General features: G+C 43.8%; 1 protein-coding gene across 1 annotated transcript in view; it reads left to right on the forward strand.

Moving 5' to 3' along the window:
* The window catches only part of CARMIL3 (capping protein regulator and myosin 1 linker 3), a 1,220,401-nt gene extending 1,197,212 nt beyond the window's left edge, over positions 1–23,189 (forward strand). The window contains exons 40-41 of the mRNA XM_069238205.1: positions 21,603–21,710; positions 22,243–23,189. Of these exons, the coding sequence (XP_069094306.1) occupies positions 21,603–21,710; positions 22,243–22,286 (152 nt within the window). The 3' untranslated portion in view covers positions 22,287–23,189. The remainder of the gene's footprint in view (positions 1–21,602; positions 21,711–22,242) is intronic.
* Positions 23,190–24,011: the final 822 nt, after the last annotated feature.

Genomic DNA, 24,011 nt, shown 5'->3' on the forward strand with positions numbered 1-24,011 from the left:
TTAAATTATCACCTTCTAATCTCTCAACAGAGAGCGCAAAAGGAAAAAGGTCATCACTTCGACAATACTCATTTACATAAAAGCAGAGCAAGAATTTTCTCCATCCCAATTTGCAGATCTAGATTTCAGATTCAACACACCCTTCCTAAACTTGCCCACCATACCTCTTAAAACTGTGCGCAAGTACAAGTCTAATAAACAAGCCTCTTAAAAAGGAAACGTGTGCACACTAGAAGAGAACAAACAGGCGAATAATGCTGCTTTAGTACCCCAGATCAGTGACGGAATATGTTATTTATTTATGTAAAAGCTTAATCTGCATCATTAAGTCCTGACATGAAGCAATAACGGGGCCCTGGAGCATACTTTCACACATAACCGCACAAACTCAACATTTTGGAAACATATGCTAGCTAGGTATAGGATTCTAAGCCCTCTTAAAACCATGGATGGATTCCATTTTATATATTAGGATTACTTTCTTTAATCTGCTGACACTTCGTCATAATGAAAAGGGGGAGTCACAAAATTCCAAGCACTGAAGAATATGAACATCAACTCAACTTTTAAACCAGGATATGGATATATTTTTTTAAAACAGAGGCTATCTGTCAAACTTACATCGTTTCCAGCGAAAGGGTCACAGATGCAATCCCACACCCATAAAGAAAAACATACTGCTGGGCTCTCACACACCTGAACACTTGTCTAGAACACACCTATGTGTTTGGAATAAAAGCAGATAATTTCACTTAAATTTTGGGGAACCCTCTTACACAATCTTCCTTCATCTAACCATTTTCCAACCGTCTGGAAAATACTTCTACATAATTTTGGTCTTTGGGGGTCAATTTTAGATGCAGTGCCCCAAACTATACTTTAAATAGTTTTGTAGTCCTCCAGAAGATTGGTAAGTGATTGTGGTGTAATCCACATAAAAAAGGGGAACAAAAATCTTCTGCAAGATCCAAAAAGGTGTCATAAAATCTCAGTGTTTTATAGCTAAGTAACAATCCATGGTAGAAAACCCACTTGTAAGACCTGCCTGATTTGTGGAAATATTGTCAATGGCTGGCTCACTCTTCGACTCTAGTTGATAACTAACTACTTAGTAAACAACTTACTTAAAATGTCCAGAAGCATGATCAGTGTATTTGATTTAGCTTCAAAGTACTCATATGTTTTTGTTAAGGGACAATAATCTCTTCCTTCTAGGGGCACAGCAATTGTCATTGCTCAGGTTAGGTTACTATCTTGTCCGACCACTGGGGCAAAAAACTTACAGATACTTGAACCTAAAACGAGGTTGGAACAGATGTCTTACCACTTACATGGAGTTCATGCAACTCAAAAAGTTCTCCCTAGTTGCATGAAGGTGCTCTCAGTCACTGTTATCAAAAAAATATGTTCATCAATTTATCTTATCAAGCTTCGGGCACCACCACAAGATCCAATGCATCTCCTTTATGACAAGTCACACGAGCCATCATTATCCAAAAAGCTTCCACATCCCTTCTTTTTACAATGTCTAACAGTGTATTCCACTTCTGCAAGATACACTTTCGTTTCTTGGCATGAAAAGTATTTGCATGGCCTTTTAAAGTCTAGCTTAACAGCACAGCAGTACACAAGACCTACTGTTACTAATTAAAATGCATAGTGGACCTTTGTGAATTACTCTCACCCCACATATAATTTACCTATTTGGTGTATCAATCCGCATCCAGGGAACAGTTTAGTGAAGCAACTAATTTATATCTCAAAATTACACTAAATCCACAAGCATTTAATTCTTGGTCTTGTAAAAACACTGTATACAGAAATTAATTGTTTACTGCTTTATTCTTTTATTGCTGCTATGAGATTTGTTTACTGTTTTAGTCAGGACTCAAAAAAGGCAAAACAATGCTTTTCCAAAGTGAGTGGTTTCCTGTCAGGTTACACTCGCAGCTGCCAATATAAACTCATTTTAGTGCTAACATTCCCTATATGGTGATCACTTTTTATTCTGAGGGCCACTTCTCCCGTGGGCCTTACTCTCGATCTGAATTGTTTTTTAGCAACTTTTCTTTAAAAACGTCTAGGCTTTGCCAAAGCTGAACCTCGAGGTCGGTATTTGTAACAAACCCATGAGAAAACCATCTGAATAACAAAAATACCAACTCAAGATGCTCAGTTAGACCACTCTTATCAGGTCGTAATATCAAGTCAGTCTCAAATGCCTCTGGACTATTTACACAGACTCCTAAAGCATGCTTTGTCACCAAGTATTAGTGTGTAGTACATTTATATGTAGGTTATGCGGCATTATATTAAAATACCTTTCATAAAATGCCTCAAACACAAGCATCGTCAGTAAATGCACACGCAGACAGTGAGACTAAAAGTAAGTATACTGTGGTATGCCTCAACAAAGCGCATGCAAAGTGCTGAAGCTCATTCAGTTACTGTCATTTCTGCCCATGCCATCCAAATGGACTGTCAATTTCATTTCTGACAGCAGTTGAACTAAAGTGCACTGAGCAACTGCCTTTATAGGTCACCTAGCAGCCACAAGACCGCGATGACATTCGAGCACAGGCCATCGACCCACATTTGAACAGTCACCACTAAGGGAAAATGTTTCTAAAATGGTATACCATTCGGTTGGGCTGGCTTCTAATTTGACCAGACAAAAAAGGCTGACTGAAGAATAAGCTAATAGCATACTCTAATTATTTTAACCGCGTATAACCTGCTTCCCTTTAGAAACATCAAATGAAATCGCTGCAAACATACTTACTTCTAACAAAAGATAAGCATTCATGTCGCCAACTTCCAGCCTAATTGATCTTTCCATGTGCTGTTTTTTTTGTATACATAACAGCACTGTTAAATGGTAAATGAACAGGAAGGAAAAGAACAATTTACAAAAAACAGATTAACCTGCATATCACTGGTAAATTAAATAAACTACCCCTTCGTTAACCCATTCTGCCCTTTATGAAACATTGACCACACCCTATATTTACAGTTACAGGTCCATATGACGCTACACTGAGAAAGTGAAGGAAGAGCCCGTTTCAAGGGCACAACCCGCAAAAAAAAAAAAAAAAAAAAACACGATATTCATATTTCACAAGCAATGTTTTGCAGCGTAATGCTCCGTGCAGCTGCTCCGTTGCCTCCGGGTTGATTCTTATCCAAAAATAAATCAACTGACACGATGGGAAAAAGGCATCCCCCAGGGAGTATGCAGCCTTAAAATTGAGTACAAAATTACACAGATTTAGGGCACCGATGGAGTAGAGAAGAAAATTCTAGTTAAAGGGCAAAGCATTTGAGACTGAATGGTGACTTATGCATGTTGTTTTTAAGAAGGTGAGTTGGTGGAGCTGAAATGGATGGAGCCGAGAATTTTACAGTGTGCCGTTCCACTTTACATGATTACTTCCCTCTAAATATCATATGGTCTGCAGGCAGTTACACACTACGAGATGAATACAACTGAGTTAATTGGATAGGATTGCTACTACAAATAGCGATATTATTAGCATTTATTTGTCCGAAAAATAGGCTGTTCAACTTTGCACAAAATATGTGGTTTTCATATATCAGAGTACGAGAAACAAGCAAGATGTTTAAAACGAGCATTTGGAATGCAATGGTCTTGTGATTTGCTTGAGTTGGAGCTCTTAGCCTTGTGAATTACTGACTGGACTTTTCTTGCCACACAGACTGTAAATAAAAAGAGAGCGAGGGTGAACTGGCCCTGGAAAAGCACCCCTCTGCTGTTGGTTTATGTTTACAGAGGGAGATGGTGGGGAGGAGGGACTGAACACACACCCACAGTGTAAGACAAACAGGCAAATACTGAGAAAAAAAGTCCCCTTCAGAAGAGATAAACAGGACATAGCGTAATTGCACAGTACTTTGTGCTGCTCCCACAGTGAAAAAAGGCAGGACAAAGAGGCAGAACTGACCACTAGCAAGCAAAGATTTTTGAAGGACACTGCAACTAACAAATGAAAACGCTCAAATTAAAAGTATACAGCAGGCTGAACGCTCGACCTAAAAATAATAATAATAATTGAATAAACAAAGGTTAAAGTGGCGTTTTAGTTAGGTCTGTTAATGATATCTTACTTTACAATAGAAAGAAAACAGAGAAATTTACTGAAAAACCAAAGGGAAAAGTGACAATATAGTTAGGTGAAACATAACTTTAAAATCCACTGAAATTCACCAATTATAGTTAACTGAAGTAACTATAACTTCCACCTTCACCATGCACTTCTTATGACCTCACATATTTTACATCATTTATGACATGTTCTATGACATGATTGATATATCACTGATGGCATCTGAAATGGCATAATTTATGGCAACTCTGTGCTCGGTGGTGGTGCAAGTTATAGGTACTTCAACTGGTAAACTTCAGTGGTTTTTAGAGTGTGAAACGTTATGTTTCACCATTTCACCTACTACGACGTCACTGTTTTTTATGGAAAATATTATATATATATAAACTTCACAAACTTTTCAAACAAGTTTGCCACTCACTTCTGGTGCTGTTTGGAAAGTTTTGGGGTGATTCCTTAAACTATGAATGAGAAATAAGGGGGTCCCAAAACGTGTTTTCCCTATGTCATTTCCCATAGGGATTTCTGACACAATTACAGCCCGAACCGCTGGACGGAATTGCACCAGGTTTGGCATAAAGGTATATTTTGGTCCAGAAAGAGTGCTTTTTGTAATTTGCTGTAAATCTGTCTGGTCGTTTTGAAGTTATTAAAGAAAACCAAAATGTAGATATCTAAGAATGTGGATCCACTCTGTGGACCCAGGGGAAAAGCAAGGCATTGATTGGCTAGCCACAACCTGAGAAGACTCAGCGTACAGCCTGGAGCTGGATGTTTTAGAAGACGCTGACCTCCCTGAAGTCCTATATGGGTGGCAGTTCTCTATATCTCCACTCACCAGTGTTACACTGAGCTGTTGGTATCAGCCCTTTGGTATATAGGTAAGGGAGTCTCATTTATGGAGGGGTACATGATTAGCCCACACATTGCACCTGGTTGGTTTCAGGGCCTGGGTTATCATTGGGATTTTCAAACTTGTAGACATGCAGGAAAGCAATCATATGAACTTATCTGAAGAAAAAGAAATGCTTTTCATTGTTTTAAGCTGGGTTGTATTAGCCCTCCCTTTTTTGCATGGTGTCAGTATGTAGTGCACTGGGATCCTGCCAACCAGGGCCCCAGTGCCAGTGCTCTCTCTCCCCTAAATTTGGTTGCTGGTAAACATTTTATACCCACAGTAGGCATACTGGTGCACTCATGTAACCCAGGGCATTGGTACACCAGGAGTCTCCCATGAGCTGCAGCATATATTATGCCACCAATGGGAGCCCCTGCAAGCTGTCTGTAGGCTTGCCATTGCAGCCTGCTTAAAATGGTGCATGCACCCTTTCACCACCAAACCTGGTCACTGCACTTACACACTATAAATGACCCCTCTGGTAGGCCCTTCAGCCCAAGGGCAGAGTTCATGTCCATAAGTGTGAGGGTACTCCTGCATGAGCAGGGTGCCGCTACAGACTCCAGGCCAATTCCTAGACTCTGTAAGTGAGGGAAGCCATCTTAAGATAAGTACTGGGCACTAGTCAACACGACTGGTCCAACTACATAATGGTTTCTCCAAACCTATCAAACATGTTGAAAGTATGCATCTACACCAATCAAAGTGTTAGTTGCATGATACCATGTACTCTGGGGGTTCCTTAAAGGATCCCCCAGTTCTGCCTGTGCAGCCTTACGGGGTCTAGATGTGAGCCTGTGCAGTTGCTGACCGCAGACACTATTCTGCCCTCCTGCTAGTGAGCCTGGCTCAGGCTGGAGAGGTGAAACAAAGGATTTCCTGCAAAGATAATGGGTGACCACCTCCCCCTCTGTATTGGGTGTCTAAGGCCTGGGGGTGTGGCCACTGAGCACTACCAGACTGCTTTGAAGGACACATTTAGTGCCCTCCTCCCTTAATCTGGGTTGCACCAGTTCAGGAACCCCCAGTTCCTGCTCTGGCACAAAAATACACAAAGGATAGGGGAGTGACCACCCCCCTGTCCAGCTCCTCCCCTAGGGAGGTGCACAGAGCTCTGCCAGGTGGCCACTTGATTCTGACATCTTGGAAAAAAGATGGGCAGAGGACCCTGGGTACATCTGACTGGTTAGGCTAGGTAGATGACGTCCCCGACCCCCTCTAATAGGTGGGTCACTTCAGAGAGTGACCAACCTCTTTTTAGGATTACTTGAGGGCTCCCGTGTGGATGGGTCTTCAGATTCATCAAGCAAAGCTCTCCAAGGGACTCTCTGCAAGACATCATCTGCTCCTGGCCTCTGGAACTGCTGCAGAAAAACTTCTGCTCCTGGTGGGAAGGCTCCCATTGCAACATTGTTTCTCCGGATCCTGCAAGAATTCTGCAATATCCAAAGCTGTGCATCCTCCAGGGTCACAAGGACTCAGTTTGCACCTGGAAGCACGAAGTATTCTCCCCAGGAGTGAAGGAGTCACTCACCAACAACTGCAGGCACCTCAAGACAACATCAACTGGCTGGTGGGGTCTGCTGTTCCACACACATCAAACAACTCTGCAGCACAGGTGGTGAGTCTATGGCCTCCTCTGGGTCCTGCTAGTCTTCTTACCAACTTGGGAAACTGTGGCCCCTACTCCTGCCACTGGATTGGGACCCCTATGCACTGTGACTGTTGCACTTGCCAAGGTATGGTTGACTCTTCCTCCAAGAGATCTTCGGGAATAAAGAGCCTCGGCCTCCAGCACCCCGCAACTCGAAGATCAGCCCCTATCTTGCAACTCCTGCAACGCAGGACTTCTGTTTAATTGTGCTGGTGAGGCCTCCTTGTGACTGTGTGTCCATCGCCTGTGGGTCACTCGTGGGGGCTCCAATGACTTCTACTGGCTTTCCTGCATTCTGAGGGCCAGCCCTGACCCTCCCCCCCCCCCCTCATGGATAGAGTCTCTTGAACCTTGCTGGTCCCCGAAACTTTGCTAATACTTCTTCAGCTCCTGCTTGCATTTGCCAGTGCTTGTTGGTGATCTGGCTGGTCACTGACCCTTCTGCAATTTGGCGACCATTGACGGACAGCTCAGAGATGACTCCTGGGATCTTCTGCAGCTCCTGGAACCCGCAGCTGGACTCCTTCTTCCACCAACTTGCAGCAACTCTGCCTCTAGGAGGGTGGGCATTGCCACCTGCACCACCTGGGCTCCAAGGGTGCCGGACTCTTTCCTGTTCCTATACTGGCCCTCCACATCTGGAATCTGTCCCTGAGTTCCGGCCTGGTCCACAGGTCATGACAGCAGCTGGACAATCTGAGGCTTCAACTGACTTCAGAGAGAGTCCCTTCTCCCCTCTGCATCTTGGTCCCTGGTGTAGGTACTCCTGTCTTCTGGGTATCCTGGGGTAGGGGTATTCTTCATCCTTCCTCTTGTCTGCTGGTTTCCTTGGGGTGCACTGTGAAGGGTCCAATTTCCACAAACTCCAACCACTACGCTCTGTTTTAGCCTATGGGACTACTGGGTGGGTAATTACCCTGCACCTAGTCACTGTGGACACTTACCAAACTTACCTCTGGTATTTCCATCTGCCCCAGTCCCTAGCTAACTACCACACTTACCTTGGTTGGGTTCACTATTTCACATTCTGCTTTTCTAGTATATGGCTTGGCCTTCCCATAGGGCACTGTGTATTTGTATGCTATTTATGTTGGTTATTTTGTGTATATATTGTGTAGGTATCTCCAAAAGGAGATATACCAATGCTAGTCTAGTAGTAGTGCTGTAATAAAGTAACCTTTAATTTTGCGACATTTGTGTAGTTCTTCCTTGTGAGTGAGTTACTACTGTGGTATTGCAAGTGCTTTACATTCCTCCTGGATAAGCTTTAGCAGCTTGCCTCAGCTACCCCTAGAGAGCTTTTGCTCTCTGGACACCTACTCACTATCACTAAGGTTTGCCTGGACTCAGTATAGGGTGCCACACCATAGGTGTACACCATAAACTGAGCCAGCCTCCTACATTCATAACTTTCAGTTTTATTATTACTTAGAGCTGTGACACACACTTGAAAACTATGGAACAGAACATGGTGGGGTCCCCAACTTTAATCCTTTTAAAGCTAAGTTAATCAGTGAAGGGCCGGGAAAGAAGGGAGTATCCAGATTATATAATTCTCTGGTGATGAAACACCTCTGATCAGCTGGTGTGACTCTGTGAGCCCTCGGGTTGATAAGTGGGCTCGCTGAACAACGATGATTGGACGGAGAGTGCATGATTCCCTAGGAGTTAGTTGATTTAGTCTTTTTTTGTCTCATACAATTCAATTACCTGTCAAGGGTCTATTGTACCTGAGAGAAATTATGAAAAAACGGGGAAAACTCCATCTCTAAATTGCCTGAGTTGGTGGGGGGGGGGAGGCACTCAGGATCTTGCAACATTTGGTATGGGAATATCCACAGACACTGACAAAGCATACAATGTGCCCTCGAGTGGTATTGGCCTTTTCACTTGAACTGAAGCAGAGGACTAGTTGAGTTTGCTGAAGAGTTGGGGCAGTTCACTTGGATCCGCACACTAGTGTCACAATTGAAGAAACAGTACATAGGACAAGGGGATGTTGCTGCAACACCTAAAAAGATCTATTGTGGTATCACTTCCATGAATTGGTTCAGGAATGGCCATGCTCTTCCATGTGTTCTACTGCATGTTACATTGACACTCTACTTTAGAGGATCGTATGTAGCAGAAATTGCTGTAATCTGATAAAGTCTTCTAGCTGCAGATTCATTTACCCTAGAATTATCGCAGGAGTCTATAGATGGTGAGATTGGCTGTGCGTGCGTCACCTGTATCTTCCATACCAGTCCATACCAGAAGTGACATCCATAGCTCCTATATAGGCTCCTATATAGGCACCACCCAGGTGCGCTGACTTCAGTTCTTTTCTTTTCGTGCCAGTCAGTGCAGATCCGGGAAGAGCTACCACTTCAGTCTCTTTTTTGACTGAGCTTTTTTCATCGTTTTGTCAAAGTTTTTTTATGTCTACCTCTACCTTTATGTGGCAGGATGTCAACCAAGAAGGCTGGCCTCAAGCACTGCTGTGCCTGTCGTCAGCCGATGTCAGTGATGGACCCATGCCTCGAGCGTGGCTACAACCCAACGCCATGCTCCAACTGACGTAATATGACCTCAAAGGCCTCAAGATTAGGGTGGCCCGTCATGTGACTCTGTGCTGGTCGAGGTCCCTGTCGAGAGGACGGTCCCTGGAGCGGTCTTGCCGGCTCTGCAGTGGGACCTGAAGTTCCAATGGGCACATATCAGGGAAATCTCTCCCACATTGTCCAGATCTCGAAGGGAACTGCAAAAGATCAGCAGTGGTGGATGAAGAACCGCGATTGGGTCAGAGGCAGAACCCTCACCCTTCCCCAGCCAGATCTCACAGTAGTGACAGATGCGTCACCGCCTTGTATGGGGTGGCCATCTGAGAGAGGTGGAGATCGGAGAAATCTAGTCTCCGGCGGAGTCTGGATTCTACATCAACTTGCTGGAGTTACAGGCAATTTGACTGGCATTGAAGGCCTTCCTAGCTTCCATCAAGGAGAGGATGGTGCAGGTGTTCATGAACAACACCACCACCATGTGGTACTGCAACACACAGGGGGGTTGGGTTCATGGACCCTATGTTCAGAGGCCCTGCTTCTGGTGGTGAGAGCCTTGGTTAGATCTGTTCGCTTCTGCCAAGAATGCACAATGTCAGCAGTTTTGCACACTGAAGTTTCTAAGGCGGCTCTCACTCAATGATGCTTTTCGTTTATGGTTGAGCTCAGGCTTCCTGTACGCTTTTGTGCCTATACCACTCCTGCCCAGAGTTTTCAAGAAGATCAAGAATGACTGGGCCCAAGTCATCATTGTGGCACCAGACTGGGCACAGAGAGTCTGGTATCCGAGCTACTGAGCATGGCAGTTGATCCTCCAATCAGGCTGCTCCTACGGAATGATCTCCACTCAAACCTGTCCAGTCTCCCCCTTCTTGCATGAAGATTGACCAGCTGTAGTTGACATCCTTTGACCTTCCACCTGCAGTCTGGGATGTTATCTTGGCAGCCAGGCGTTCCTCCATCGACGGTATATGCTTGCCATTGGAAGAAATTTGTGGCTTGGTGTTCCAACAGAAATGTCGATCCCTTTTCTGCTCCTCTTTCTCAGGTTCTTCTGTTCTTTCTGTCTCTTGCCCAGCAGGGCTTTGCTCTGGGCATTCTTAAAGGTTATCTTTCTGGTAGCTCTGCATTCCTCCGATTACCTAATCAGCCCTCTCTTTTGAAATCTCCTATTGTACATAGGTTCTTGAAAGGATTAGTTCATCATTTCCCCCTTAACCTTTTAATATGTCTCAGTGGTATTAAATCTGGTGCCTACATTCATAATGTGTGCTTCCTTTGAATCGGTTCACAATTGTCTCCTGCAATTACTCACCATCAAAACAGCTTTCCCTGTAGCTATAACATCCTGTCAAAGTGGTGCTTCGCACGTTGCCCTTCGTTCTTCCAAAGGTGGTCACCCCCTTTCATGTAGGTCAGTCCATCACCTTGCCTACAGCATATGCTACCCCATACCCTTCCAAGGATGAAGGGCATCTCCATTGTCTGTACCCTAAACGAGCGTTGTTGTTCTACCTTGACCACACACGGGAATTCCGGGTGGACGATCACGTCTTCGTGGGGTTAAAAAGAGTCAAGCTGTGCATAAATGGACCACCACCAGACGGGTCGTGCTCTGCATTAAAATCTGCTATGCACTGGTGAAAAAGCAACCCCCTGAGGGCTTGTGTGCTCATTCCACCAGAGCCAAAGCTGCAACCACTGCGTTAGCACTCAGAGTTTCAGTCCTGGATATCTGCCAGGCAGCAACATGGGACTCCCTGCACATGCTTACCAAACACTACTGCCTGGGCAGTCAAGTCTGTTGTGACTTGCAGGATTCCCTCATCTGAAATTGGTTAGCAGACCCTCCCCAGAGGCATGGTATTGCTTGGGTATCTATTTTAAGGTAAAGAATCTGCAGGTAGAAGTCTCTATCAGATAAACAAGTTACTTATCTTTGGTAACTCCTTATCTGTTAAAGAATATACCTAGCTGCAGATTCCTTACCGACTCAGCCATCCTACGGAATTCCCAGGACAGGGCTATATCCCTTTCAGGGCTCTAGTTATCTACAACAGTGGTCAGAGGAAATCTGTGAAAAGAAACTTACGTCAGCAGGCCTGGGTGGCACCTATATAGGTGCCGCAGACATCACTTTTGGTGCATATGATACCGACGATGGATGCTGATCCGATCAACACCACTTACTGGTGCTCAGGGTTACTACTCACAAAAAATCTTCCGGATCCAGTCTGATGCCTGGGATAATTCTAAGGTAAGCTAGAGATAGGGCTTGATTACAAGAGTGGCGGTCTGGACCGATGCCTATGTGGTGGTCCATCTGCCACATAACAACCTCTGCAGTCGGACCACCAAGGAACTGCCAGCTCCTCCAGGATCTTGGATCCCGGCAGACTGGCAGAGATCATAATCTGCCAGGGCAGGGTTGCAAGCAGCACTGCCGTAAGGATTATGACCTTGTTCTCTGCCAACCTTTTCACAGCAGTAACATAGCCATGAAAAGGCTGTCGGAGAACAGGTGCAGGGGGCCACAGGGGGGCCCCTGTACTGTCCATGCACTTGGCATGTGCAGTGCAGGCCCCCCCACCCCGCACCATCACAATGTTCACTGTCTGCTTTGCAGACAGTGAACACTGCTAGTGTGCGGGTGCATCCTGCTGGCTACAACACCACCACCAGCTCAATTACGAGCTGGAGACAATGCTGTAGCCTGTTTCCCACTAGTCTAGCAGGCAGAAACGTAGGTTTCCGCCTGCTGACCTACTGCGAAACCCTTAATAGCTCCAGCTGGAAGGTTGCCGCATAGGCAGCACCCTACTTGTCGAGACTTTGGCGGATGGAGATTTCCGTTGTGCTTAGAAGGAATGCCTGGCTGAGAATAAATGTTCCATCCTCCTTGATGAGCATGAACTTGATCACTCCAGATTGTTTCAAGACAAAGCTGATTCAGTGCTCAAATGATTTAAGGATTGTTTGGCCACAGCACGATTCTTGGTGCTCTTTGCCTCAACCAAGCATTTCCACTGACTATTTTCAGGGCTAACTTACAGTCAAAACCAGTCCTCCCAACCTGTGCTGCAGTCAGATCCAGTTCTTTTGGGGCAAGAGATGTGACAGTAATGTTCCCACCAGCAGGGACATCTTCCCTCTATCTCTTTCTGCAGCAGCTGTTGCACCAATTTTCTTTGCCCTTGCAGGCCCCACCCAGCTAGTAGGAGGCAATAACAGCATGTTCTCCCAGGCTGGTGCTCAATTACATCAGGCAGATGGGTCCTTACATTTCATTACCTCCCCTTTCCTCCCACAACAGTGCGACTCTTAATGGACCACTCTGCAGTCTTGACACAAGAAATCAGACTTTTACTGGCCAAGGGTGACATTGAGCAGGTCCTAGATTCAGAGTGGTGAGGAGTGCTATTTGCACTACTGACTTGTACTGAAGATTGTCAGAGGCCTCAGGCCGAAGGATAGAAGCCTCAGGCTCACTGAATGTTTTTCTGAAGAAATATACATTCAACATTTTCATCCTGTCTCCGATCATTTCTGCTTGGAACCTAAGAGACTGGATGTTGTCACTCCAGTTGCAGGAGACTTATTTCCATATACCTCTCCTGCATTTCCCTAGGGCATTACTAACAGTTCACAGTGGGATTGGAACACTTTGAATGCACTGCACTTCCCTTCTGCTTTATTTCGACCTGTTAGGTGTTCATAAAAGTGATGCCTGTGGCCGTTGCCCATCTTTGGTGGTCAGTGATACATGTGGTCCTGTACCTTGGCAACTGGCTGCTAATGGTGAGATTGTCATTCAGATAAACTCTTGACATCTTTGAGTTATGCATCAATGAGCCGAAGTCCAACTGGAGCCTCACTCAGAGTATTCTATTTATAGGGGCTCTCATGATCACAGTGGTGCTGAAGGCTTTTCCACTGGCAAGAAAGTCTGAGACATTCAGATGTTTTGGCCTCAGTCTTGGGTCTCTGTGAGGATGGACTCCTAGTCTCCTTGAGTCCTCTTCATCCTGAACGCCAGGTGGCATATGTGGGCCCTATATTGGAAGGTCAGGATTGAGTAAGTCCAGCATCAGGGCCCCGTCTCCTACTCCATCCAGATCTCGCAGTAGATTTCTTGGGTTCTTCTGTGGTGGCAGACAAGTGCCAATATGCACCGCAGCAAGCCTCACTCCCTACACCACCCAGACTTCACTATTGTTGCAGATGCATCACTGCTGGTTCAGGGGACACATTTGGGGATGTGGAGATCAAATGCCTCTGGTCTTCAGCAAAAAGGCAGCTCCATATCAGTCTTATAGAACTTCAGACGATTTGTCCGACCCTGAAAGCCTTCCTGCTATCCATCTAGGAAAGACTGGGGCAGGTGTTCATAGACAACGTTATGTTAAGGCAACAAACACATGGAGTGGAGTCCTGGATCATGTGCCAGGAGGCTCTATGTCCGGGATCTCCAAGTTTTTCAAAAGAAGAGCTGCTTATGGTTAATTAAAGGCATACATAGCTACTAATACCAGAGTTGGAATAGTGACAGCATCACACAGTATTATATTCCTGGCCTTCAAATGCAAGACTACCAGCTGTAATCACATCAGAGCATTAGACATGTTGCCCACAGTAATTTTCGAAATGCTGTGTAATGTGGAATCCCTTTACAAGAGTAAAAAATCATAGCTATAGCTGCAATCCCCCTGGCACCAAGTTAATAATAATAATAACTTTGCTAGTTTTCATGTTCCCGTTTTCCTCAATCTCCTCTTTGGAAATGACGCCTCGTCAGGGATAGTAAGTGCTATATAAATAAAATTACAATTATACGATGCCCCAAACTCCTTGTGGGAATCAGGTGGTACAGCTCCTTGTGGCCAAGATTAAGACACTACATGAAATTTCTGACAGTCCGAAGGTCAGTGCCGGAGCACGATGGAGTACGTTTCCCAAGTTACCCCAGTGGCTTCGAACTGGATGAGACATTTTGTTTTCCATAGTATCCACTCATGTCCACACATGCTCAGTTTCAGCTATCGAGAACCAGTCATCTGCTGAGCAGATTCGCAAGAAGAATTCTGTATCGCAATTGTGCATCTCTGACTCTCTCTGATTGGTGTCGACAGTACAGTGTTTGGGAGCTTAGGTCCTTTTATTGTCTTGAGGTACTGGATAACTCCAGATCAGGAATTTCCAGTGCAGAGCATAGTCTAAAAAGGAATATGTTCTGTGCCTAGTGCTCAGAGATCATTCTGCGCCTGGTGCTGAGCAAACTGCTTCAGCTGTTGCCGTGTCAGATGGGCTTGATAAAGTTCAGTTTGCAGAATGCACGAGTGCAGCTGGTGGTGATATCCTTTTACAAGAAGAAAGCTTTCTAACTGATGCACAACTTTGATCTCAATTACTTGAAATGTCCTTCCTGTTGGCTGTCAACTCATTCTCCCTTGAAGGTCCTTGATTAAAATTTCATCATGACAAGATCACGCTGTGGACACACATGGAAGTTCATGCCAAAAGTAGTATCCAATTTCATATCACCCATATGCTTCTTTGCTTGTGCTCTTTGAGTTTCTTAAGTCAAAGGAGGCGAGTGATGCATATGTTGGATGCCTTGTCCAGAAAGCACTTTTACTTGCTTCACTAGCTAGTTTCAAAGAGAGGGAGCACACTGCGCTCACTCCAGCAACAAAGTGTAACCCCAACGCATCATGGTAAATGCAGTCGATTCGTAGTCCGTTCAAAAAGTAAAAAGAGTTTTCACCTCCGTAGGTGCAGCAAGTGCTGTATATCCCTGTACACGTATTTCTGGGTTTAGCCCGTCATCAGCAAGGGAGCAGCGTGGACTAGTGGCTTGCTTGGAATGCCACCAAATGTCTTCTCAGGTTTCAGTACCACTCATGGCGCACAGGTGCCTCCCAGGCAATTAACTTTCATCATGACATGGTAAAGCTGTGGACACAAGTGGAAGTTCATGCCAAAAGTAGTATCCAATTTCATATCACCCATATTCTTCTTTGCTTGTGTTCTTTGAGTTTCTTAAGTCAAATGAGGCGAGTGATGCATATGTTGGATGCCTTGTCTAGACAGCACTTTTACTTGCTTCACTAGCTAGTTGGTTTATTTTTAGTGTTGCATGTTCATGCAACATGTTCTTAGAATCTAATCAAAGGGGGTACTAGTGGGAGGAATCACTGCAGAGCAGCAAGATATGGGAAAAATTGAACTCAACTAACTGTTGAAAAGAACCTCTTGTGGTGCTTTTGCCTAACAGCAGAACATGTTCCATATTTCATACCTGAGGGATGCCCAAAAACATTCCAATATATAAAAAAATAATTAATGGTGGAGAAACACTTTTACAGGTACATAAATTACTTTTACTTGAGCTACCATCTGGTGTCTGCAGAATAAGGACAAAATGTTGTCCATACATGTAGGTGATGTTATGTTCTGCCTATAGTGAGATCTGAATCTCCCTGCAAGATCCTCATCTGAAGCAGACATGGTGGCTACATAGCCCTTCACAGTGTCAACAGCACACCCTGTTTGAGCTATGGAAAGCACAAACTGTAGCAATTGAGATACCCTGACCTGCATGTGATACACAGCAAGCAACAGAGTTGCCCCATCTACCAGAGTATGTCAACTTAGTGGAGAGTGATGCACAGACAATATAATGTCTACCACCTGCGGTGACAGCTGAAAGGAGGTCAATTGTCCACGCCCAATCTCCAAATATGTAGGTGGTGGCCTTGGAGATTGCGATGAAGAACTAGTCCCCCAACAGACAGAGAAGTTCCAGCCCAATGGCAGGCAGAGCATGGGCATGTGGAGTAGCGCCGGATTGGCTGAGACAGATGTAGTACGCAGACATCCTGTGCTTCTTCACATGTCAATGAAGGTAGGTAAATAGCTCTTCTACAACAGTCACCTTCACAGAATTCTTATCCTGATAAACTCCAAGACCAGTTTCACACGAAAACAAAACCGTGTAAGGTCAGTCAGTGTGTTAAAATCTTACACAAAACATTTTTTCAAAAACTGTCCTAACAAACTGAACCTCACTCCTACAGTGAACATTGGCAAAACTTGAAAGTGACAGTCAAGTTGCAACTTCACATATTTTCATTACAGATCGTTCCTTGAAAGATCGCTACAATTATTGCTCTGCCTCTAAGCGAAACCCTAACGTCTCTGCGTTATGCTGATTTCCTATTCTTTTTTAAAAGAATTCAGTGAATAGCTCTAAACAGCAATGAGCAATACTGCATGGAGAGTGCAGAAGCTTAAATTAATGAGGAATGCAAAGATCCAGAAAGTTAACTCATGAGGAATATAAAGAATAGATTAGGATCCAGTGACGGAATCAAAACCTAACTAAAAGAAAAGAGTTTACAAGTTCCTTCAAAGCCTTCTTAGAAAAAGAGAACCCTGAGCAGAATTCTTAGGAGCTTGGAGTCAGTTGTCAAGCAGCCTGTAATAGTTTTAAGTCATTCTTCGCCACAGAAAAAGAAAATTGTAAAATATGGCGCCAGCACTTCCTGAACATTCTACACTTCCTGAAAACTTTATTTAGAAGAAAATCTGATGTCAAGATTCACATTTTCTGAATTATCATGGACATTACAGAGAATAATAGAAGACAAAGTGCCGGGGGACTGTCCAATTGAGACCAAGGGTCTCCCCCAGTGGACCGTTCAATGGGAAATACAGAGAAAAGCAAGGAGAGTGCTTTCAATTTAGAGGGATGGCAAAGTGGCCTACCTGCCATTTCTCCCAGTATCTTCTCCTAAACTTCCAGGCGGAGTTCCCACTTATGGCTGGCTGTTTGCATCTTAAAGAAATGATTCTCTCAATATCGCTTGGTGAGTTGCATACAAACCACTTTTTTGTCTGTCACCTAAACCCACATCCTGATGTTTTTCAAATCCTTTGAGCTAATGCCTTCTCTTCTGTTTAGAGAATGCGTCATTGTAATATTCTCTTTTTGGATTGTAATCTAATAGCTTAATACTAGAGCAAAAAATCATACAGCACTAGGTGCAGAAACCTTTGCTTAAACAAAAACAGTACTACATGTGTCCTCTAATGTGGGCCACCACATCCTGCTTATACTTTCTGGGCTTATTGGTTCTTCCTGTATTGCATGGGTTCCCTTACAACTGAACTGTTTCTCCAAGGTGGAGAGAAACCCAAACCATAGTGTTTAGATGGAGATGTATTGGTTCTACTGATAAACAAATGACACATCATCACTGCCACTCTTTTGGTGGGGGAAGGGAAACAAACATAAATAAACATCATAAATGCGGCAAATAAGTTTAACTCCTTTGGAGCATTTCCTGCCATCTCAGATTAGTACAGGGTTGCTAATCCTTTGGGATTGGGGGGGACAGGTCCACCTCTTTGTTGTTATAGCAAGAGCAAAGGCAGCAGTTGTTGCTTTTTGAAACCTGATCCCCATGAAAGTTATCAGCAAGGTAGCGTTATGGGCTGATCCGTTTTGATTCAGTGCACATTATGCAGTCAACTTCAGCTCACCGATGGATGCGCAGTTTGCCCAAGCTCAGTTAAAGATCTTTTTTAGTTAGACTGCAAGAGATGATCAATTTGCATGCTCCGTTTGAAAATGCTGCTTTTCAGTTTTCCCTGGAAGAAGATGGGAAGGAACATACTGATACATATAAGTTATTTATTGGACTGAATCTTTTACTTGTAACCCATAGTCCCATAGTGCTGATCATCCACCCACCATCCGCCATTTTTTCTATACCCTTAGGAGTAGAAAAGGACAGATGTGTTGGCGATATCAGGCACGGAAGGGATTGGAGGTGCACAGTTAGGAATATTCTTGCTCCCTAAACACTACTTTTTGCTGTGTGTGCTGCTTTCCAGTGGGCTGCCCTGTGACTCAAGACCTACTGTAAAGTTTGAGGTAGAGAGACTACAGACTATCAGTACAAAGCTCACAGCAGTGACTAACTTGTGCTTCCCTAAACACTGCGTTCTTCCATAGAGTCATATGTGCACTGCCCCAACCTGCTTTTGCTCTAAAGCAAAGTCTCATTCTTCTCCTTCTCAGAAAAGAATATGAAACTGGTGTATTGAGATTATTCTTTCATAGACCACTCAACATTAAATGAGCATAACGGAGACTTTCAATTTGTGATTTTTTTCCAGCATCCAACTCTGTAGAACATTTCTGTGCTGAGGTTAAGTTACAGATAAATACAATTTTATTATGATGGTTACTTCCCGAAGGCCTTCAGGGAGCACAAATTAAAGCTGTAGATGGCCAAACACAAGAAGCGAGGTCAGTCACTTTCAGAGTTGCGGGACCAGTCCCAATCCAACTATTGGTCCTAGCCACCATGCTGAGATACTAGGATCTGCAGTAAGTGTATTGTTACCCGCCTATTCCACAGTCCCACAAATGTTTCCTCTGCTTCATGGTATAGTTTTAAAACTTTTGGTTAACTACTCTGCACCCCTAGTGTTCACAAAGATGATGGCAGTGGTTTTGGCCCATCTTTGCAGGTTGGGAGTACACGTTTTTCTGTACCTCAGTGACAGTCTGTTGAAAGAGACCTCTCCAAAGTCAGTCTCAGACTACCTGCAAATAATGGTCCTATTGTTGTCCTGGGGTTCTCTGTCAATGAACCAAAATCTCATCTTCAGTCTGTGTAAAGGAACTCCTTTAAATGTGCTGTTCTGGTCATAGTGCTTTCAAAGAATTTCCATCCCTTCAGTGCGTCTGAGGCATTCAGGATATGAAGCTGATGTTTCAAGTTTCTTCCTGTGGTCTACTCCAGACTCTTCTGGGGCCTCTTGGTCTTTTTTCCTTGTGTATCCTGCTGGTGTCTCATGCCCATGGACATGTGAGCCCAGCATTGGAACCTTCCACTTCAGTGAGCGTTGCACTGAGGAGTAAGGTTTCTCAAACAGAATCCATATTCCCAATTAAACAACCGGGGTCCTTCACTTGTGATGAAGGATATCCTGAGTTGCAGAAGATCATTTTCCATTCCTCATACAGAGCTCAGGGTTGTGTCAGATTTGTTATCTCTGCTTGGGCCCTCTGGAAGGGTGTGGAGAGGTCTGTGGTGGAACAGAACTCCCTTATTGACCTTTTGCAGCTGCTTGTTATCAAGCTAACTCTCACTGCCTTTCTGACTTACATTAAGGGCAAACCTGCTCATGCTCTGATAGATATCACACCCGCCGTATGGTTCTGTAACAAGTAGGGTAGAGAGAGTTAGTATGCTCCAGGGGTTTTAGCAACTATGGCAAGTGCATATTTGTCAACATTTTACAAAACGAAAGTGGGAGATTAAAAAAATATTAATCAGGAGAATGTATTTCTCCCATAGGCTTACATTGAAGCAGAGGCAATTTCAGGTGGGGGACAGCCAAAAAAAAAAAAATGTTGTTACAAAATTGGAAGCCTCCTGCCTGAATCGGGTCTATTGGCAAGTATGAATTTGTTGGACCTTCAAGGAATTTCTGTGACTGTCTGTCACCTGCTGGGCTTCCTTAACATCACGACTGGCAAGCTTTGCAGACATTATCTGAAGAAAGTCAATGCGGACTGGGCTCAGCTCAACCTTGTAGCCCTAGATGGGACTTGGAGGGTCTTGTTCTCTAATTTTCTAAGTCTGTGCATTTGTCCTTTATTAAGTCTGTCTCTTCAGAAGGACATGTTGCCCCAGTAACAGGCAGGGTTTTTCATTTGAACCTGCACCCTCATGCATAGAAATTAAACAACATCTCTTGAGCAGTTTTGACTTGCTTGTGTCATTTGTGTTTGTGATATTAAGTTGTCGATGTGAATTTGTCTATGTGTTGTTTGTTTGCCAAGTAATTCTGTTCATTCTTCTGGGCACTTTATGGACTGGTGCAAGAACAGTCAGGTGGACCTACCTCAAGCTAATATTTCTGATGTACTCCTGTCTTTTCTCTCCTTTGCCCAGCAAAGCTTTGCCTCAAGCACCATTAAAGGTTACATGTCAGCCCATACAGCATTTCTGCATTTACCTGATCAGCTTTTATTGTTTACGTCGCCAGTTACGATTAGTTTTTAAACAGGCTTACTATTAAGTTTCCTCCTGCGCCTTTTCTTATGCCACAGTAGGACCTTAATTCGATACTTACATTCTTGATAGCATGCCAATTGAACCTATGCACATTTGCTTATTGAGGGTGCTGAGGCTTTGGAGTCATACCAATCACTTTTGCTAGCCATGTCAGTGAGGTGCAGATGCTGTCCTGCACCACCTTCTTTCATGATAAGCTGTTATTCAGGACTCAGGCATCCTGTATTCTGAAAGTCTTATAGCTGCTTTGTGTGGGGCAGTCCATCATGCCACCTGCTTTCTTCTTCACCACATCTCGCCAGGGAATAGAGGCTTTATCATTTATCTCCAAAGAACACTTAGACTTTATATAGATCAGTCTAAGGAGCACCGTGTAGGTGACCAACCGTTCATTGGATTCACCAGTGCAAAGAAGAGAAGGGCAATGCAGAAATGGACCTTATAGAGGCCTGTCCTCTGTATCAAGATGCACCATGTACTCACTAAGAAGGAGCTTCTTGAGGTATTTGTCACATTCCACCTCAGCCAATGCACCACTATGGCTTTGACGAGAGGTGTTCCACTGTTGGACATTTGCTAGACTGGTACATAGGTGTCCAGCCACACTGTCACATGGCACTACTATATCGACTCCCAGGGCTACATGGAGGAATATTTTGCCCATTTGGTTCTGCAAGAGTTTGTAATATAAAGACCACTCCTCACACATGCCAACTTTTGAAAGGTACAACTTGGGTATCTATTAAAAAAGACAGGAATCTGTGATTAGATATATCCTTCAGAAGGGCAAGGTGTGTACCTTTGGTAATTCTCCTTCCAGTATCCTAGTTGATCCTCCCTTCTCCTCGTTCTTTGGCATGGACTTAAAATAGGTCGTAAGTCACATTATAGATTCAGCACACTGGCCGATTCCGGAATTGACTGTTGGTCTGCATCTAAGAGCACAGACGTTACCCTTGAAAACTGATGTTGTTGCACAGGGTGGTGCCTATATATTGCTATAAGGGCAGAGTTTGGGTGAAGCCACAGGAGAGTCCAATGGTGCCTCCTACTGTCACTTGGGAGCTATTTCACAAACGTTTCTCAATCCAGTCTAGGGCCTGGAGGCTCTGAAGGTGAGGAATCTGCTGTTAATTCCATCAGACAGAGCATTACAGAAGGTAAGTAACTTGTTCTTGTCCACCTGTTGAATCAGTTAATCTAAAAAAGTAGGTGGTGTAAATGATATATGACTGTTTGTTACCTTGTCCATCACATAAATAGTCAGCTGTGTATTTCTTTGTTTTTTAGGCAATGACAGAGACAGCAAAGCTCAGTTACCAGAGTCATCAGAGAGAAGAGTGCCTCAACGCAGGCTGGCCATGAGTCTGCGCTTCAAGCCTACAGACAGGTCGCCTGGTGAGAGAGAAAGAAAAATTAATACAAGCACTGTTCCTAAGTGGCTGAGGAAAGGGGTGATCACCATGCATGGCCAATGTCATTAAAACACACTAAAACTGCATGATGTCTCATAGAACCCATTCAAATCGATGCCTTGTAGAGCTCATTCAAACTGCGTGCATTATATTATTATTATGACTTAACCTCTTGGAACCAAAAGAGATATGGTCTTGAGAATGATGCTTTAACTCTCCTATTTATTGTGTTGGATTCTTTTCTCCGAGCATGGAACGATTTAGCATGTCACCCCATTGAAGGAGCACTACAGACCTAGCACCCTTTATTTCAGAACCATCAGATAAACTGCAAATTGTTCTCATCATGGTCCAAATATGCAGGCAGTGGAAACGTAGAATCAAAAGATGATGCAGAATGTGAAATAGACCTGAAAGCTGCCCCTGAGTGTGGTTTTCAATAGATTGCTCTTATTGTTTTATTGCACAGATTCTAAAAATTAATGAAATAAGTACAAATTATTTTCTTCTTTCAGGGGAACCATTGAGAACCAGAAAAAGTCAACAGTCTCCAACCTAGAAAACACGCTGTTTGAGGGCAGTTCACTACTCTTGTTTGCAGCATTGTTCTGGTGAAGGCTCACCACAGGCACACAAGGCTGGACGATCACCATAAGGAGGAAGTGTTTCGGCAGCCCTCGCACAACAGAGAATGGGACACTGTGAAGTGTGCCTAGAAGCTTCTGTTGTAGGAAAGACACTTTGTGAATATTCATTTGTCTCCAGCAATCAGTGAACCTTCTCAAATGAACAGAACTACCATTATAGACTGGACACCAATGCCTTCAATATACTTTTTCTGAAACTGCACTCGGAGATTCTTGCATTTTTGAATCAGAGAGAACCTGTCTCAAGGGGCACTGTAGTGCTGGTGTTCCATAAGGACAGTAGCAACATGCGTTGTGTGTGTATACAATAGAGGCAAAGCTTCAGGACAATATTCTTCCATTCCACATGCTTTCCACTTATTACTTTTAGCACCCTGTTTCTTGTTTATAGCTTAAAAAGCTTGCTGTAAATTAATGAGATAGTGTGCAGGCCGGGGAAGGAGATCATGCCCTCAAAGGGTCTTGCAGGCCGAAGCAAAGACTGAATGGATTCAACAATGCGGGCAAAGGATGGATAAAAGGAAATCTTTTACAAATATAAACTGTCAGTGCAGAGAGTTGGGTTTTCTGTAGAGAAGGGGGACCTGTGTTGAAAAAGATCTGTTACAGACATAAGCTGTAGGACAAGGAAATCGAAGACTGTAAAAGGAAGTTGGGAAATGAGAGGAGAGCGGGAAAAGGAAGACTAATAAAGAAAACAGAATTAGGAGCAGAGACACTTGTTAGAGACATATAAGTTCACTGAGCACAAAAAGGGAGACTACAAATGAAAATGTAGCAGTGGGGTAAGGATCCTGCTACAAATATAAGTCCCCAGAGAAGGAGATGAAAAAGGAGAGGGAAGCAGTGAGAGAACAGATCTGTTACAGATGCAGTCTTCCAAGGGAGAGAAAATACTGTAAGGAAAGCAGAGCAAAGTAAATATAGACCTGTTAAAGAAATTAACTTCCATATCAGGAAAACCGAAACAGGAAATGATATCAGAAGTAAGGGAAGAACAAGACCTGGTACAGATGTAATGTGCCTAGAGAAGTAAAAGGTTGGATGCAAAAGTAGGCTAAGAAAGGAGAGACCTGTAACATATAAAGGCTGAAATAGCATAAAATAAGAGACTGCTATGTGAAGCTTACCAGTGAGAATGAAGTCCTGTTGCAGAAGTCATTTCGTAGAGAAGGAAACAGATGACAAAAGAAAATGGAACAGTGAGAGTCGAGATCCGTCAAGAATACAGGCACCAGGACAAGAAAAAGTATTGTGTAATAGAATGCTGAGCTAAAGGAGGAGAGTTCTGCCATAAAAAAACATACTACCTGCACAAGGAAGAGGTGACTATAAAGCAAAGTAGATCTGTTCCAGCCAAAATCTCCCATTGCAGAAATTCGTGGTAATGCAAAGGATACCTGCGTTGTCAGAGAAGCCAGTTAGATGTTAGATATGTAAACTGTAAATGAAGAGAATATGCAATATCCAGATTACTGGCAATTAATCCCTTTCCTGTACAGCGTTTTTGCCTTCAGAGAATCCTCATTACAGTTTATTAGATGTGTGTCAGTTGCCCATATAAATGAATAGTGAATTGTTAGAGGGTTTCTACCAATTGCACATAGAGCTCCATTGCACAGGGAAAGGGGAGAATA

This window comes from Pleurodeles waltl, chromosome 6 (assembly GCF_031143425.1).
Source record: "Pleurodeles waltl isolate 20211129_DDA chromosome 6, aPleWal1.hap1.20221129, whole genome shotgun sequence".
NCBI classification, from domain to species: domain Eukaryota; kingdom Metazoa; phylum Chordata; class Amphibia; order Caudata; family Salamandridae; genus Pleurodeles; species Pleurodeles waltl.